Source organism: Odocoileus virginianus, chromosome 23 (genome assembly GCF_023699985.2).
Source record: "Odocoileus virginianus isolate 20LAN1187 ecotype Illinois chromosome 23, Ovbor_1.2, whole genome shotgun sequence".
In the NCBI taxonomy this organism is placed as follows: domain Eukaryota; kingdom Metazoa; phylum Chordata; class Mammalia; order Artiodactyla; family Cervidae; genus Odocoileus; species Odocoileus virginianus.
Window position 1 is genome coordinate 40333982 of NC_069696.1, and position 15488 is coordinate 40349469.

The 15488-nt window shown below is 55.5% G+C and overlaps 1 protein-coding gene across 1 annotated transcript; it reads right to left on the reverse strand.

Annotated features, from left to right (window-relative positions):
• Nucleotides 1–3706: 3706 nt before the first annotated feature.
• On the reverse strand, nt 3707–15181 carry RASD2 (RASD family member 2). The gene is made up of 3 exons (XM_020883930.2): nt 14692–15181; nt 9639–9918; nt 3707–6179 (listed from the first exon to the last, which is right to left on the reverse strand). The coding sequence occupies exons 2-3, from the start codon at nt 9907–9909 to the stop codon at nt 5650–5652; spliced, it is 801 nt and encodes a 266-aa protein (XP_020739589.1). The 5' UTR covers nt 9910–9918; nt 14692–15181; the 3' UTR covers nt 3707–5649.
• Nucleotides 15182–15488: the final 307 nt, after the last annotated feature.

Here is a 15488-nt window from a genome sequence, read left to right on the forward strand (position 1 = left end):
AGTGAGCATCCTGGAGGGGCAAGAGGGAATCCATGGATGCCAGAACAGTCCTAGGGTCTGCAGAAAGACTAAGCAGGTACCCCAAACAGAGATGTACAGAACTACATCAAGACTCCCACACATGAGAGATTCCCAGCGATGGTGGGCTGGTCTCTGAAAAATCTACAGAATAACCTCTTAGACTTTAATACCATCACTAAACATTCTCCAAGCTCTAAGCGTGACAGTCTTTCCTCAATATCAGAGAGCCCTGCAAGCAAGAACATCCCTCCCCCACTTCTCCCCTACCCTGCTCCCCAGACCCATCCCCCAAGAACAGAGGAAAAAGAAACTGCAATTCACTAAAATGGAAGATGGAGAGTAAAAAAAGGAGAAAATGCCTACCCTTCTTTTTCTTGAATTCTAGCTTTCTGTGCACAGCGGAGCTCAGCTGGAGGAAGGGGAGAAGTTCTTTCCTTGGAATGAAGACAGAAACGTCGATCATCACATGACCGACGACTTTTAATTGAGGCTGTGCTGTTGTTTAGCTGCTCATTCATGTCCAACTCCTTTGCGACCCCATAGAGTGCAGTCCACCAGGATCCTCTGTCCATGGGCTATCCCAGGCAAGAATACTGGAGTGGATTGCCATTTCCTTCTCCAAATTGAGACTGTTGCCATCCAAATTTTCTCCGGTACAGGTGAGAAAAGTCATGGGACAGCCCCAGTTCTCGGGGAGGGATGGGGAAAGTAAGACCCAGAGCCACTTGAAAGAAACCTTGGGAAGTCAGAGCCGCTTTCTGATCATGTCTGCAGTGTGGAGCTTGTTGGAAGGCAGGTTGGACATGAGTCCTGAGGTCCTGACCACTGTGTGAGGGTGGCTGGGTGGAGGTTGTTAGCTGACCGGCCAATCGCTCCCCGTCTTCTTTTACGAGTCACCCTTGGACAGAGGGCCAGCCAGCAAGGAACAGTGTTTCCCAGCCCTTCTCACAGGGAGGTTCAGACACAAGACCAAGTTTTGCCAGTGGAAAGTGAGCGGACGGATGTGTCCAGGGATCTGAAAACAGCAGAGGCGCAGTGTCTGCACTCTCTTCCCTGAATTTTCCAGCTGAACCGGAACGTCGCAGTGGCTTTGACCTTGCAGATGTGACACGATCCTAGAGATGGAGGAGCCTGAGACCCACAAGCTTGAATGACCCGGTGGAGCAGAGCCATCCTCTGATCTAGTCCGCCCACCTCGGGCTTCTCCATGAGAGAGAAGCTAAGCTCTTCTCAGCTGCAGTGGCTGTGCCCTTGTTTACGAGGGGCAGGCCTCTCACTCCCTGTGAATGACATCGACCCGAGTTCTCTGAACCATGTTCGCATATCACATCCCAACCTGCTGTCTTCTCCCTCCAGAGGGCAACTTCTATCTGGATCAGCTATGAAAGCTCTAGAGAGAAAACAGGCTTTGCAGTCAGACGTGAATTCTAGCCCAGCTCTGCCACTTAACTGGCTGTGCAACCCCAGGCATACGCCTTATTTCTCTGGGCCTCAGGGCCCTCCTATGAGGATCCATATAGCTTCGCCTTGAGGATGCAATCAGAGGATGTGGGCACAGGCTGAGCATGGTATTTGGCACACAGCGGGCCAGCAACAAAGGTCGGCTCCCTTTCCCTTCCGCGTTCCCAGTAGCCTCTGCCGCTGAGCCCCGGTGGCCTCTCATTAGCCCCCCACCAAGCCAGGGTGCAGACTGAAGTATTTCTTTGGAGTAAGTGACAGGTTCAGGGAGGTGGAACAGAACAAGTCCTTAGAGTCTGCTGCTCAGAATTCTCAGAAATCAGATTCCCAGTGCTCACTTCCTAGGATGGAAGTTAAGCTGGCTGCCCTGGGCTTATCTGTGAATGCTCTCTGCATGAGAGGAACTTTTCTTACAATCTATTCCACTGTCCATCCCAGGCCTGTTGTTCTGGGACATCTGCCTCTTCTGCCACAGCTTTTTGTTAACCCCATTCCAGGGTGAATCTGTGGGATGCGCGGAGTGGGGCTGGGGCCGGGACTGGAGCAAACGTGTTCTGTTTAGTAACGATCAGAATATTGTGGGTTATATAGTGGGAATATTAATTCCTTCTTGCGGAGAACATAGAGCTGTAAGGGGCTGTTCACGTGCTGTCTGATCCAGCTGTCCTCCTCGCCACTTCCCATTAAGAACTGAAGAAACTGAAGTCTTGGAAGAGATAGGATGTATTCACAGCCACCCCCAACCGCCTCCGCCGTGGAGACATAGTGTGGCAGAGGTGCCTGGGCTCTGGTGCACCGTGGAAGCCTTGTGTGGGTGCGCCCAACTGCCTCCCCATTTAGCCCTTCTTAGGGTGCGGTTCTGACCTGCAATACAGAGAGGAATGTTCACCTCCACATCTCACATTTACAAAACCCAGAACTGATAGAGCATCACAGTGACTTGCCTCCCACATGGACATTCTCTGGCTGGCGTGGGCAAAGGATGGGAGGGAAGCTGGGCTCCTCCATAGGTGAAGGCTGGGAGCTCTCCCAGGTTGGTTTTCCTCCACCATAGCCACGATCACCCGGATGCCTGCACAGGGATCTCTCCCTCTGGATGAGCCCTTGGCTCACAGGGACCTTGTCTTCCTTCTCTCTGAACCTCCCTCTCCAGACCTGCCCCTCCTGCTCAGTGATACTTGCTGACCCATCAAAAGCACAGACCCGTCTCCATCTCCCAGATGCAAAATCCTTTCCTCCCCCACAAGGAGCTCAGATGACCCCTCGTTTCAAGTCCATGATCTGCCACTTCACCCCTTTTGCTGTGCCATCTTGGATAAGATATTGAGCGCTCTGAGCCTAATTCCCCACCACAAGAAGCGTGAACATGAGGAGCATGTTTCTCGTGGGGCTGGAAGAGAAGATGGAGCGAGAGGAGGGATGTCATTCACACAGCAGGGGTGTGGTTGATCCCCTCCCCTCCGTCCAAGGAGAACTTCCATTCAAGGTGCCACACTGGGGTTACACATGGAAGTGTAACCTCCCTCCACTCCACCTCCCCCCACTTCCACCTGCCATCCCCACCCACGTCCTGTCTCATTTCACACGAGGGCACGTTCTGCGTGTCCAGCGTTTATTAAGTACCATTCAGAAAGTTGTAGGTTGTATCAACCACACATAGATATGGGCCGTGTCCTGGTCTCAAGGGTTGACGGTCCGAGAGGGGAGGCTGCCCACTGCTGACCTTCAGGATGGGGTAACTCTTTATGGTGGGGGCTGCCCTTGGCCCCCTGGGGGGTGTTCAGCAACATCCCCCACCAGGAGCTAATAGCATGCCGCCCCTCTCCACAGTTCTGGTAATCACAACTGTTTCCCGTTATTGCCAAATGTTCTCCGCATGGTTCTGAGTGCCACCTAGAAGTCAGATGCATGGTGATCACAAAGGGCTGATGGTCCACGGGGAGGAGGTGTCTCTTGTCTGACCTGGTCACTCCTCAGAGGTACACAGACACCTCAGCACACAGCCCTCGGAGGGCCCAGAAGGGTCAGGGCTGTTATTCCCTCCTGTCTGGGGGCTTTATTCCCCACTCCCACCACGTACTTAATTAACCTTGATGGCTGACTCAGCGCTGACCCGCAGGACAAGGGCACCAGGCAGGTGCCATCTGGGGAGGGAAAGGCCGGCTATGCTTGCAGAAGAGCCACACCTCTTGGAAATACAGAAAACACACATGGTCAAGGACACGGCTTAGAAACAAACCCACTTTAATTGAGAGTGTACACAGAGATACGGGGAAGCAAGCCACACATCTGTCCTGGCCAGGGTACCTGGTCTGCTTAGAGGGTTCAGGCTGGGGCCAGGTGGGGGTACAGAAGCAGGGTCAGAGCGGTTGCCTTAAACAGCAGGGTCGGGTAGGAGGTGTGGGGTGTGCAGAGCTGAGGCCAGGGCACGTGTCTCTCTGGGTGTTCACGTGTGTGTACACGTATATACGTGGGTACGGTGTACACAGGATCTATAGGAGCCCTCAAAGGCCCATCTGCGGAGAGGCTCAGGGAGATGACACCTCAAATCCCCGAAGGCCCCAGGGGCTGAGGCCGGGTCAGGAGAGGGGCACATCATAGTGTGTGCTGAATGCCCCGACCTAACCCTGCTTCTGCCTCTCATAGGCTTGCTGTGTGACCCGGGGCGAGGTACTTACCCTCTCTGGGCCTCGGATTCACTAGACAATCATTAAGGCGCCTTGTGGCTCTAAACTTCAATCGTTTCAAGGAGACTTAAAACACAAAATGTCTTTGTTAAGAGCTGATGACAAGAGCCTTTGGTCCACAGGTTCAAATCCCACCACGCCTGGTACCCAGCACAACCCCATCCCAGGCGCCAGGAAAAGGCCCCCGGGAGCTCTTCTTATCTGCCTCTCCTGGGCTCAGCTCTAGCTCCCAGCTGCTCTTCCACACCTCCCCAGAGCTGCGTGCACACTGGCAGTAGGGCAGCAGGGGCAGTCAGGGGCCAGGCTAGGGGAGGGAAAGAGGCTGGAGCCAGGAGCCTCAGCCTTAGGGGCGTCAAGTGCATTGCTTACCCTCTTTGTTTTCTAGCACAGTGGACCCAGCACCCAGGAGGTGCTCAATAAATGCTTGAGGAACAAGCACAGCAGAGGACAGCCAGCTTTCAGACAGAGCTCCATCCTGAACTAGCCAGGAGGCGGAGCTGGGGCTTGCTCCTTGGCCCTCTGAGTCTCAGCTGCCTCCTCTGTGAAATGGGGGCAGGAGGAGACGCAGTCCCGGCCTGCCTGCCCGCTCCGTCTGTGTAAGTGTAAACCGTGAAGCTTGTGAGGAGGGCAGTGTCCAGCTGCGAACAGGCCACGGGAACCCCATCTGGGAGCCGAGGAGGAAGGTGTCCCCCGTGGAGGCAGCGGATCTGAACTTGGGGGGAGGTCCTGGCCAACGAGGGATAACTAGGCTTTTACAGTACAATGATTTCCGTTTCTACTGGGAACACGCCACAACAGCTGCAACAACAAAGCACAACCAGCAGACGAGAGGAACCTGGGAGGGGGGGCTGAGGGAGGCGGTCCAGGAGATGGACGTGGTCCAGGAGACGTGGCCACACCCACTTCGAACACAGAGACGCCCCTGGCTCAGTGTCAGGGAGAGCTGGGGGCCAACTCAGGGGGCAGGCGATAGAAACTGCTGAGCCAGAGGGTTAGTGGTTCAGGATGGGGTAGGGGGAGACTTCCAGCTGCCACCTAAACCAAGCTGCGTCTTACACCAGGAGGGCAGCGCCCCCTCCCAGCGACTCGGGGTGTTGTTTTCATCTCTGATGTTCCAGGAGTCTCCGTTGGAAGCCGGCACCCTGGCCCATCTGGCATCAGCGTTTCTTGCAAGGACAGGCAAGCTCTGACTTGGGTCCTGACATAAGTCCAGATGTCACCCAGCTTTGCCTCCTGCCTGGCAGAGATCCACACCCCCGGAGAAGTTGAAACCCAAGGGGAGTGGCAGAAAGGAGGAATCAGAGGGAAGCGGTTGAAGGCAGGAGACTATACAGAGGTTTGAGGCCGGAGTCCTCCGGTCTAGCCCACCAAAGGTCTCAGAATGTGACTGCACTTGAGGTTTTGTCCGGGGGATGTGGGCAGCAGGCGCTGGGGCCACCTCCCATAAGGCCCAGCCAAAGCCCCAGCCCAGCATCCCTCCCACTCACTGGATGGTGCATTTGTCCCGCTCGCGGGCCTGGCTCTCCCGGAGGACCTTGGCCTTGATGTATTTGAGGTCACTGTTGACGCTGGGGCGGCGGGCGAAGGGGGAAACCATGCCGTAGGCGTCCATGTCCTTGACACGGCGCATGCAGAAGGGCCGGGGGTGGAAGGCGTCCCCGTACTGCACGGAGATCTTGCGGTGCAGCGCGGGGCTCATCTCGTGTGGCAGCTTGGCCATGCTGAAGAGCACGTAGAACATCTCGTCCACATTGGTGTTCTTCTTGGCCGACACCTCGAAGTAGGCGCAGTTCCCATCGCCGGACACCAGCAGCTCGGCCTCGGTGGTGGGCACCTGGCGGCACAGCTCGCCGTGGTCGTTCTTGTTGCCGCAGATGACCATGGGCAGCTCTGCCGCCTCCTTGGTCTTGTTCTTCAGGCAGGACTTGACCTCCAGGATCTGCTTCTGGAGGCGCTTGACCTCATCGAAGGACTCCCGGTTATCCAGGCTGAACACCAGGATGAACACATCGCCTGCGGAGACAGAAACCCTGGGAGGTAAGTTTACAGGCAGCTCCTTTGCCCTCTCCCCACTCCTTGACCTGACTGTCACAGTGACTCTCTGGGGGAGCTGCTATTATTCCCGTTTTCCAGAGCAGAAGACTGAGGCCCAGGAGGTTAAATCGCTTGTAACGGAGCTAATATGTGGCACAGCCTGGTTCAAACATAATGGATCCACCCTACATTTCCCTGCAGGGCCGTAGACAGAGTGAGTGATTCTGAGCTTGTGTGGACTGTGTTAGAATAGTAATTACTACACTTTCCACAAGAGCAGGGCTCTTGCTGTTCAGTGCACATCCCCGGGGCCTGGAGCAGCCCCTGGTGTACAGTAGGAACCCAGAGTGCTGGCAGGAGGCAGGCCTAGGTTTATCCCTTGCCCCCTCACTCACTTGCACGGGTCATGCCACCTCCGTAAACCTGTTTCCCCACCTGTCCCATGCAGGATGCTTTTGAGGGTCTGATGAGATAATAAGTGGCGAGTGACATGGGCTCAGTGACTTGTATCTCAAAAGGATAAAGAGAACAAGCACATGGAAGAACCACCTGAGTACCCCTGGATTCCTCATGAAACCTCTGTGAGGGAGATTTCATTACCTTCACGTGATAGGTGGGCAGCCTGAGGCTCAGAAAGGGTGAGCAACTGGCTCAAGATCACACAGCTCAGGCGTGGCTGGGCCGAGACATGGACCCTACTCCTGGTGCCTGGCACACACAGGTGCCTGCTGCTTCTTGCATACATGATGGATGAACAAGTGAACACTACCCTCTGAGGCCCACACTACCCCTGCTACAACTTGCTGTATCCCTCAGTGTAGGTCTTTGAAACAGGGATGATGGGGAGGTGGGGAGGGTGAGAGAAGACCAGTCAGTGCCTCTACCTTGATTTTCAGATCTCACTACAGTGATCACAATCTCACACTCAAAGCACCTTTTGCACTTTGGCTTAAACTCTTGAGAACCTGTGCGGAGATGTTAAGATCCCTGTTTTATAGGAAACTGAGGCTCAGAGGCGCCGGGGACCAGCCCACGTTCTCAAGAGGAGAATCAAGCAATTCCAGCTTCTGGTAGCCCCGCTGCCTCCTTCCTCTGGACCCCCAGGGCATACCATTTGTCCCCCCAAAATAGCACACAGCACATTCAGGATTGCGTTCGTGCCAATGACACGCTCCAGAGCAAAGGGAGGCTTCGTCACGATGCACAGTGGGTGTTCATAAAGCTGGCCGCGTGGACGGGATGCGATATGATGAAAGGTGGTGTGGGCTGTTGAGAAAGGCACTTGCAAGGCAGTGCTGGTCTGGCAACCATTTCTGCTTGGGCTGTGAAACCCACCCCTGGTAGGCTAATCCCAGGCCCCTGAGGACTCTGCGGCCTTGACACATTCAAATGCAAAGCTGCATGCCAAGTTTCAGAGACGCCTGGCTGGCAGCTGGAAGGAGAGCTGGCGGAAGAATTAATGGCTTTCAGAATGCGCTGTGCATCAGCACCAGGTTGGAAAATGAGGCACAGGCTGGCGAGCAAAAATACGGGTGGCCAGACAGATGTGCCCAGAATGACACGTGCACATAAAAAAGACGAAAATACTCTGTTCTGGGGACCCAAACATGAATGTCAATTATGTTCATGGGGGGTCTGGAAGACTGATGGGGTGGCTACCTTGGTGGAGGGGGCAGGAGCCTGGTGGGGTGGAAGCAAGGGTCAAGGGGGCTTTTTACCCTTATCTATATGCTTAGAGGAGCACGCATTTGTGTGTTATTTGTGTAATTAAAACTTAAGTTTGGGAATATGCACATGGTTCCTCTCCATATCTTCTCTCTCCCTCCCTCTGTTAGCTTTATTTCTATCGGTAGGCACTGTGTCCCCTCCCCATAGTAGGGGGAGCGGACATTCCTGCAATCCTCACCGTGTCCTGGAAATACCCCCATGCCCCCTCCCCTGGCACTCTCCTGTAGGCTGAGGAGTCACCCCGGGAGGAAGCAACATTATACCCATTGTGCAGCTGGGAAGACTGAGATCTGAACCTCTGTTCCCATGTGTAAGCTGCCAAGTGGTGGAGACAGGACTGGAATCCAGGTCAGCCCAGACTCCCTCTGTCCACAAACTTCTTCTCCAAAATTTGGAGTGGGTCAGGCTGAGTGTGATCTGGGTCAGATGGTCAGCGAGGACAGCTGGAAAAGGAAGCCATATGCCCAGGGCACTCGTGGAGGGGTCTTGGCTGGGCCGTAGAGGGAGGGGTGGGCATAGGAAGGGTTTCTTGATGCAGAAGTATTTTGATTTGTGGGTTTGTTTTAGTGATGGCTGGGGGACTACTTGCTGATTCCTTTCCTTCATCAGCTGCCCAGCAACGGCAGAGCATGGCTTAGGAAATGACTGCACAGCCCACTGCATGCACACTGCAAATGCAGGTTTCACATAAGACCCATATTTGGTGAGTGCTCACCTTCCACTCATCAAGCACTTTTTCTATATAAACTCATTTAATTTTCATGAAGGCCTCTAGGATGGGTACAGATGTGAAACAGATAAGAAAATCAAGGCTCAATGAGGCTAAGTTACTTGCTCAGAGGGACAAAACCAGGAAACAGCAGAACCAGAATTTGCACCCAGGCAGACCAATTTCTGGGCCTGTGCTCTTAGCTACCACACAAAACTGCCTGAGTGACGAAAAGCATGGCCCAGTTTCACATCTCCATCTGCCCTCGCTTAATACCCCACAAGCTCCCCTCCCTCCCCCAACTCCCAGCCTGGCTGAGAGGCTACGGGAGAGCCCAGGGTTAAAGCCTGAGAGCCAGACTGCCATTTCCCAGCTGTGTATCATCTGGAGTAACTCAACCTGTTGGGGCCTCAGTTTCCCCACATGTAAAATGAAGGCAGATACGCATCTCCTAGGTTAGTTGTGAAGATTAATTAAATACATGCCAAGCTCTAGAAAGAGGCCCAGGCATGCAGCTCCTGGTAAGAGTTAGCAATCACCATGGCCGTTACTGTGATTATTACTGAGTTCCCAGCATGCGCAGGTCCCCACCAGCCTCTCTGGCTGATCACTGTCTGGGTCCTGTCCCTGCCTCTTTGAGAGGCAGCAAAGGCCTTGGGTGTCAATAGATCTGAGCCTGACAGGCTGATCCTGGGCCCCGGAGCTCTGCTGGGTCACCCGCGGAAGGAAGAAGGCAGGAGCCTATCTGTTCCTGGGTAAAACCACAGATCTGGAAGGCAGCACTGGCAGCCACGATCTATCAAACCAGAGTCAGAGGGAAGGGATCTGGGGCCCTGGCTCCATCCTCTGTCGGCAAGCAGCAATACCTCTCCAACCTCACGCGGTGGTGCACGGGGGCTCACGAGCTTCATCTCAGATGGAGGCAGCGCTTTGCAAGCTGTAAAGTGCTGAGCACACACACTCCCATACTCACGCTCCCGTGTCCACCCCCCGGCACCCACCTGTGAGGATGGACAGCCTGCGCATGGCGGGGAAGGGGTGGTTGCCAGACGTGTCCAGGATGTCCAGCTGGTACATGTCGCCGCGGATGTTGTAAACCTTCCGGTGGAAGTCCTCGATGGTGGGCGTGTACTGGTCCTCGAAGCGGCCGTTGAGAAAGCGGGAGACGATGGAACTCTTGCCCACCCGCGAGGCGCCCAGCACCACCATGCGGTATGAGTTCTTGGCAGGCACGCTGAGTGCGCAGTTCCCGCTGGACAAGGTCTTCATCATGGCTCGGGGCTGCGGCAGAGAGAGGGGGCCGAGTGTCAGGAAGCCGGGGGCCTGGTCCTGCAGCCTGTGCTGGAGGCTGTGGCCTCCCCTGTTAGCCTCCTACTTGGTTCTGTGATAGCTCAGCTGATAAAGAATCTACCTGCAGTGCGGGAGACCTGGGTTCGATCCCTGGGTTGGGAAGATTCTCTGGAGAAGGGAAAAGCTGCCCACTCCAGTATTCTGGCCTGGAGAATTCTGTGGACTGTATAGTCCATGGGGTTGCAAAGAGTTGGACATGACTGTGCGACTTTCACTCACTTTTCTGTCTGTACAATGGGAAAGCTGGACTGGGGTCTCTCTAAGGGCTGTGGAGTTCTGCCTGAACATCCCTGTCTTGTTTCTTTCCTCCTTCATTTATCTACCCATTCTTACTCATTCATTCACCTCTGGATTCATTCACCCCTTATTTATTCCCAGATGGGACTGCTGGGGCTGGACTCCTCGATTTACCCCTAACTTGCTACTCCTCTTGGGAAAGGAGCTTAACTTCCTTGGGCATCGCTTTTCTCATCTATAAAGTGGACTTGATTCATAGGGCTGTTGTAAAGGGCTCAGCACATGGCAAGGTCTCAAAGATGCCGACTCTTGTTAGAATCTGTTCTCTGCCTGGACCATCTGTCCTATGCAGTTATGGCTTCCCGGGAGCCTGTGACTCTGGGACATGACATGGGGAAGGTTTTAGAGAGCATTTCTTAAGCAAGGGGGTGCCATGGCCATTTGGCTTTCCCGGAAAGAAGAGAAAGGCCAGGTCCAGACCACATCCTCCATGCCCAGGGACCAGGCTGCCCAGCAGTTTTTCAACCTCCAGGTCCTGGGAGTTTGCCTGGACTAGGGGATGCAGGTCAGAGAAATGACGCAAGAATGACTCAGGTCCCTATAGCTCCAAGAGTTTATGGTTCTGGGGGATACCCAAAACTTTCTACAGGAACCTCTTGATCTTGTGGGAGAGACTGAAATGGATCCAAGCTCCAAAGCCCAATTAGAGATAAGTAACTTCCAAGGCCCACCCAAAGGCCATTCACAGCCCAGCCACCCTCCTGTTTCCTCTCTCAGCACCCACCAGAATTCCCCCCAACTTGGAACCCCTAGTGAGCTTGAGTTCTGCTGGGAACTCAACTCATGCCAGCCCCTCCCCCGGAACCCCTCTTCCCTTTATCAGGGTCTGGTTCAAATGTCACCTCCTCTCTGAAGGCTCCTCTGCCTCCCACCCCACCAAGCAGGTGAAGTTGCTCAGCCATGCCCTACTCCTTGTGACCCCATGGACTGCAGCCCGCCAGGCTCCTCCATCCATGGGCTTCTCCAGGCAAGAATACTGGAGTGGGTTGCCATTGCACACAACCTGTTCAGTGCTATCACTTTGCCCAATTGAGAGCCACCATGCAGTCAAGTGGTTTTTTAAAAAGACCTTCATAGAAGCTCTGATTGGCAGCATTTGTCAATTTCATGGCGTCATAGTCCCACCATGGCCGATTCCAAGCTCCCAAGATGATCTCAGTGAATGGATTGCAAAGGGATGCACACAAAAAGCCAGCTCAGCATACCGCTGACCCTGGAGCTGTGACGACAATCAGCAGTAACCAAGCCCTGCATTGTGCCAAGCACTGTGCTAAGTATAGAACAATAATCACAGCTGACATTTATCTTGCAGTTAATATATGCAGAGCGCTCTAAGTTGAATGTGTACTAACCCACTTCATCCTTCAGGATCCCCAGAAGGTAGGTGGTTACCCCAATTTACAGATGAGGAAACTGAAGCACCACAGAGAAGTTTAGTACCTTGCTCATGGTTACACAGCCAGTAACCTGCCAAGGAGGGCTTCAATCTCAGGCACTCTGCCCCATGCCCTGGGGTTCCGCTTACCACCTCTCTATGAAGTATGCAATCCCTTCCCTGTTTCACAGATAAGGATCTGATGCTTAAAAGTCTACACGACTGGCCCTTTTAGCTAATAAGGGAGGCAGGATGGTGACTCTAACATATCTACAACTCCTACATATCCCCACCCAATCTGTGCCTGAAACCAACTATGAGTTTATACCATAGGGTTTCAGTGCCATGGACACAGCAGGTGCTCAATAAATGATCTGTGCGTGAAAGAAGCAAATGGCTCTCATTTCGGAGATCATTCAGAGCTTTCTTCAGGGGTCTTCGCCCTCCACCTCCACCCTGTCTAGCTGGCCCAGGAGCTACACCGAGGTGGGTCTCTGTGAACTAAGCACACAGCTGGGTGGGCAGCAACGGAGAGGAAGCTGTAAGCCAACAGCACTGAACTCTTCAGTCTCCTCCCAGGCTGGGAGGGAGCCAGCCTGGGCCTTCAATGGAGGCTGGGATTAGCGGGGGCGGGGAAGAGACCCCACACCAGGACAGCCTCCTCCCCAAGTCCCTCTGCCAGGAGCTTGACTCTGCTGCTGGTCATCTCTGTCTACACAGAGAAGAAGGCTGGCAGCCCCCAGGGACAGTGTGTCTCCTTCACTGCCTGCTCCAGCCTCTAGCTCAAAGTTCTTGGTATTAGACATGTTAACATCAGCAACTGAATAGACGTGAGGAAGTCAGAGAGAGGAGGTACGGGGTCCGTAAAGGGCAATGGAGGAAAAAAATCTGTGGCTTTCGTCTCCGAGAGAAGGCTGTGAGTCTGCACATGGCCCCAGCCACGTGGGACTGGGTGAAGCACCCAGACACCTGGCCATCAGGTGACAGCACCTCCATGGGCTCTGCCCCCCATCCCCGCATCCTTCTTCCCTTCTCCTCCCCCAGAGGAGGCTCTGCAGTGCTGTGGGCACAGCTTCTCTCCTCCACTTCCTGTTCCCCTCTCTCTATCCTCAGCCAGGCTGACCCTACAGTGAGGAGCAAGCAGGGGTCGGAGTTCAAAGGGCCCTTTAAGAATGTAGATTTCGCCCCTGGAGGCCCCGAGAATGGTTAGTGGGAGCCACCAGTAGCGCATGGGTACCTGAATGCAAGCTCTGTGACTCACCCCAGGGTCTTTCTATGGGCACCTGGGAGGCAGAAGGGCCTGGAGCAGAGGCGGTGGGGCCATGCTGGGGGAAGGGTCGCCACAGCCTGGCAGATCTTCATCATGCTGGGTGCCTGTGTGCCTTATCCCAGTGAATTCACAGCAGTCCCATGAAGAAGGGACCACCATCAACCTGCTGGACCCATGGGGACATGGGAGGTCAGAGAGGCTGAGTCACTTGCCCCAGTTTACACAGATGACTGGTCGGGCCAGGATTAGAATCAGGCTGTTGGCTCCAAAGTCTGGGCTTTTGCCTCTTAAAAAACCCACCCCCTGGCCAAAATCAGGCTTTTTCAAAACAGTGTCTGACTCAGTGAAGCCTCAGCTGGCATAGGGTTGGGGGAATGAGCCTAGAGGTCCATTCTAATTCACTCTGTCTCTTGCTGCAGATAGCTGGGGGCAAGCACCCTGCCCGGAACGCCCCCAGACCTTCAGCAGCCAGCTCCTGCCCCACGCGTCTGTGGGTTCACCCCTTCTTCTCCCTCATGCCCCTCTCCCAGGGCCTGCCAGGAAGATGGAAGGGTCAGAGGGGCAAGAACAGAGGATGAGAGTCCGGCCACATCCTCCTCCTTGTGATACCCTGAGCTCTCCCTCCTTCCCTCCCTCCCACACACCCCAAGCCTCCACCATTAGGGCACATCCCAGTCTCTGGGCACACACATGTATTCACTGGCCTCCATGCCCCCACTGAGAGGAGTCCTGGGCACTTTGCAAAGCCAATCTCACCACCCTTGAGGTGGCAGAAAGGAGGCAGACCAGATCTGCCTCTCACCAGTCCAGTCGCCCTGGGCAAATGACTGCACCTAGCGGGGTTGGTCATCTATCAAACGGTAGAAACAAACCCACAGCGTGGCCCCGAGAGCTCAGTGAGAAGCCAGAGGCCCACACAGCTCCTGGCACACAGCAAGCGGGTTCCTTTCTCTGTGACACTTCCTCTTGGCAGTCAAGGGGCTGCCTGGAGCAGTCAGGTGTGGAGGGACTGGAGTGCAAGCAGAGGTCTTGGGGGACCCCATCATGGCCCTCTGACGCCAGAAGAAACCTGAATCATGGGCTCCTGACCTGGCTGCCCCTTCACAGCACAGCCTCCCACTTCCCCCGAGGTCCAGGACTACACCCTTCGTCATCGTCCCCGGGTTGGGGGCACAGGGAAGGAGAGAGCCCTGCAGAGGTGCTTGGAGGCCCTCTGGCCAGCTGAGCACAGAAAACCCATCTTGGGAAGGGGATCGCTCAGGAAACTCACTCCTTGCACGAATTCCCCCCAAAGCTCAAAGAACTCTAAACAAAGAAGGCACTCCTTAAGCTCTCTCAGGAGGTCCTCACCAAGGCCACCACCAGCTGGCCCCACCCCAGCCCCACCCTCAACCAGGTTTGCAGGCTGCAGCCAGCTTGGGAAGGAGGAGGGGAGTGTTTGGGGAAGGGAAGTGCCTCTTCCTCTCTAAGCCTCAGTATCCCTATATTCAAATATGCTGTTACTCCAGATCTCTTTCAACAAAAACTCAGTTAAGTCTTTCTTTCCTGGGATAAGCATCCAGCCTGACTCAGAGTAGGTGCTCAACTAATTCCATTTTCTCTAGGTAAGTGAAGTTGCCGGGTGATCCCGGCACGTAACAGGCTCAATCAGTTTGACTTTCCCACTTCCTGTAAGGCTTCACCTAACCTTCCCCCCCAAAGCTTCAAACCTTTCTCCCCGGCTCCCCGCCTCCCCAGTTCTGTTGGGGTGTCTCCCTCCTACCTGGGAATGGCGGGCCGGGCCTCTGGCGCGGCTCAGAGGGATGCCTGGAAGGGCCTGGAGGTGCGGGGAGCAGCCTTCCTCTCCGTCAGCCGAGGCTTCCAGGGGCTGCGGCGGCTCCCGGGTCACTGCGCCGGGATCCTCCTCTGCGCGTCTCGGGGCGCCGGGCTGGGCGCGGCCGGGCGAGGGGACACGGGGAGCCGGTGCCCCATGAGTGGGTTCCGAGGGCTCGGCGGGGCCCGGGCGCTGGGCGGGCTCCGGCTCGCCACCGCCGGCCCTGCCCTGCCCGGACCCGAGGGACTCCTGCTGAGCCAGGTGCCCGGAGGCGTGGGGACGTCCGATCCCGGGGGCCCCGCCTGGGGCTCCGGGGTTGGGGTGGGAGGGCAGAAGGGGTGACTCCGGGTCCTTAAAGACTCCTGGAGGGTCCCTTGGAAGTGATTGCGGGTGCTTGCGTATGTGCGTGTCCGGGGCGGGCGAACCTATCCTCCCGACTGCCTATGCCACCTGCTCCGCCCGCTCCAAAGGGGATCGATCGGGTGGAGGGTGCCTGCCCGACTCAACCTCGATCTCAGCTCTGCCGCTCCCCGGGCGCTGAGGGTATGCTCTTTTTCCCTGCGAGGCGAAGCCAGCGTCTGAAGGAGGAGCAGGGCGCTCTGCTGCGCGCGCGTGTGGGAGGGGGCCTTGAACGCCGCCCTAAGATTTCGCAGCTCTGAGTTCGCCTTAAACAGGCTCCTCCTCCCACTTCGCCCCCTCTGTCCCCCAGAGGAGGCGAACTTTCTGCGGGGCCCTGGCTCCTCCCT

Coding starts and splice junctions, on each gene's coding strand:
- RASD2 (XM_020883930.2), bottom strand. CDS start 9,909: ATGATGAAGACCTTGTCCAGCGGGAACTGCGCACTCAGCGTGCCTGCC. Junction 6,180..9,638: donor CAGGCTGTCCATCCTCACAG/GTGGGTGCCGGG, acceptor CTGTCTCCGCAG/GCGATGTGTTCATCCTGGTG.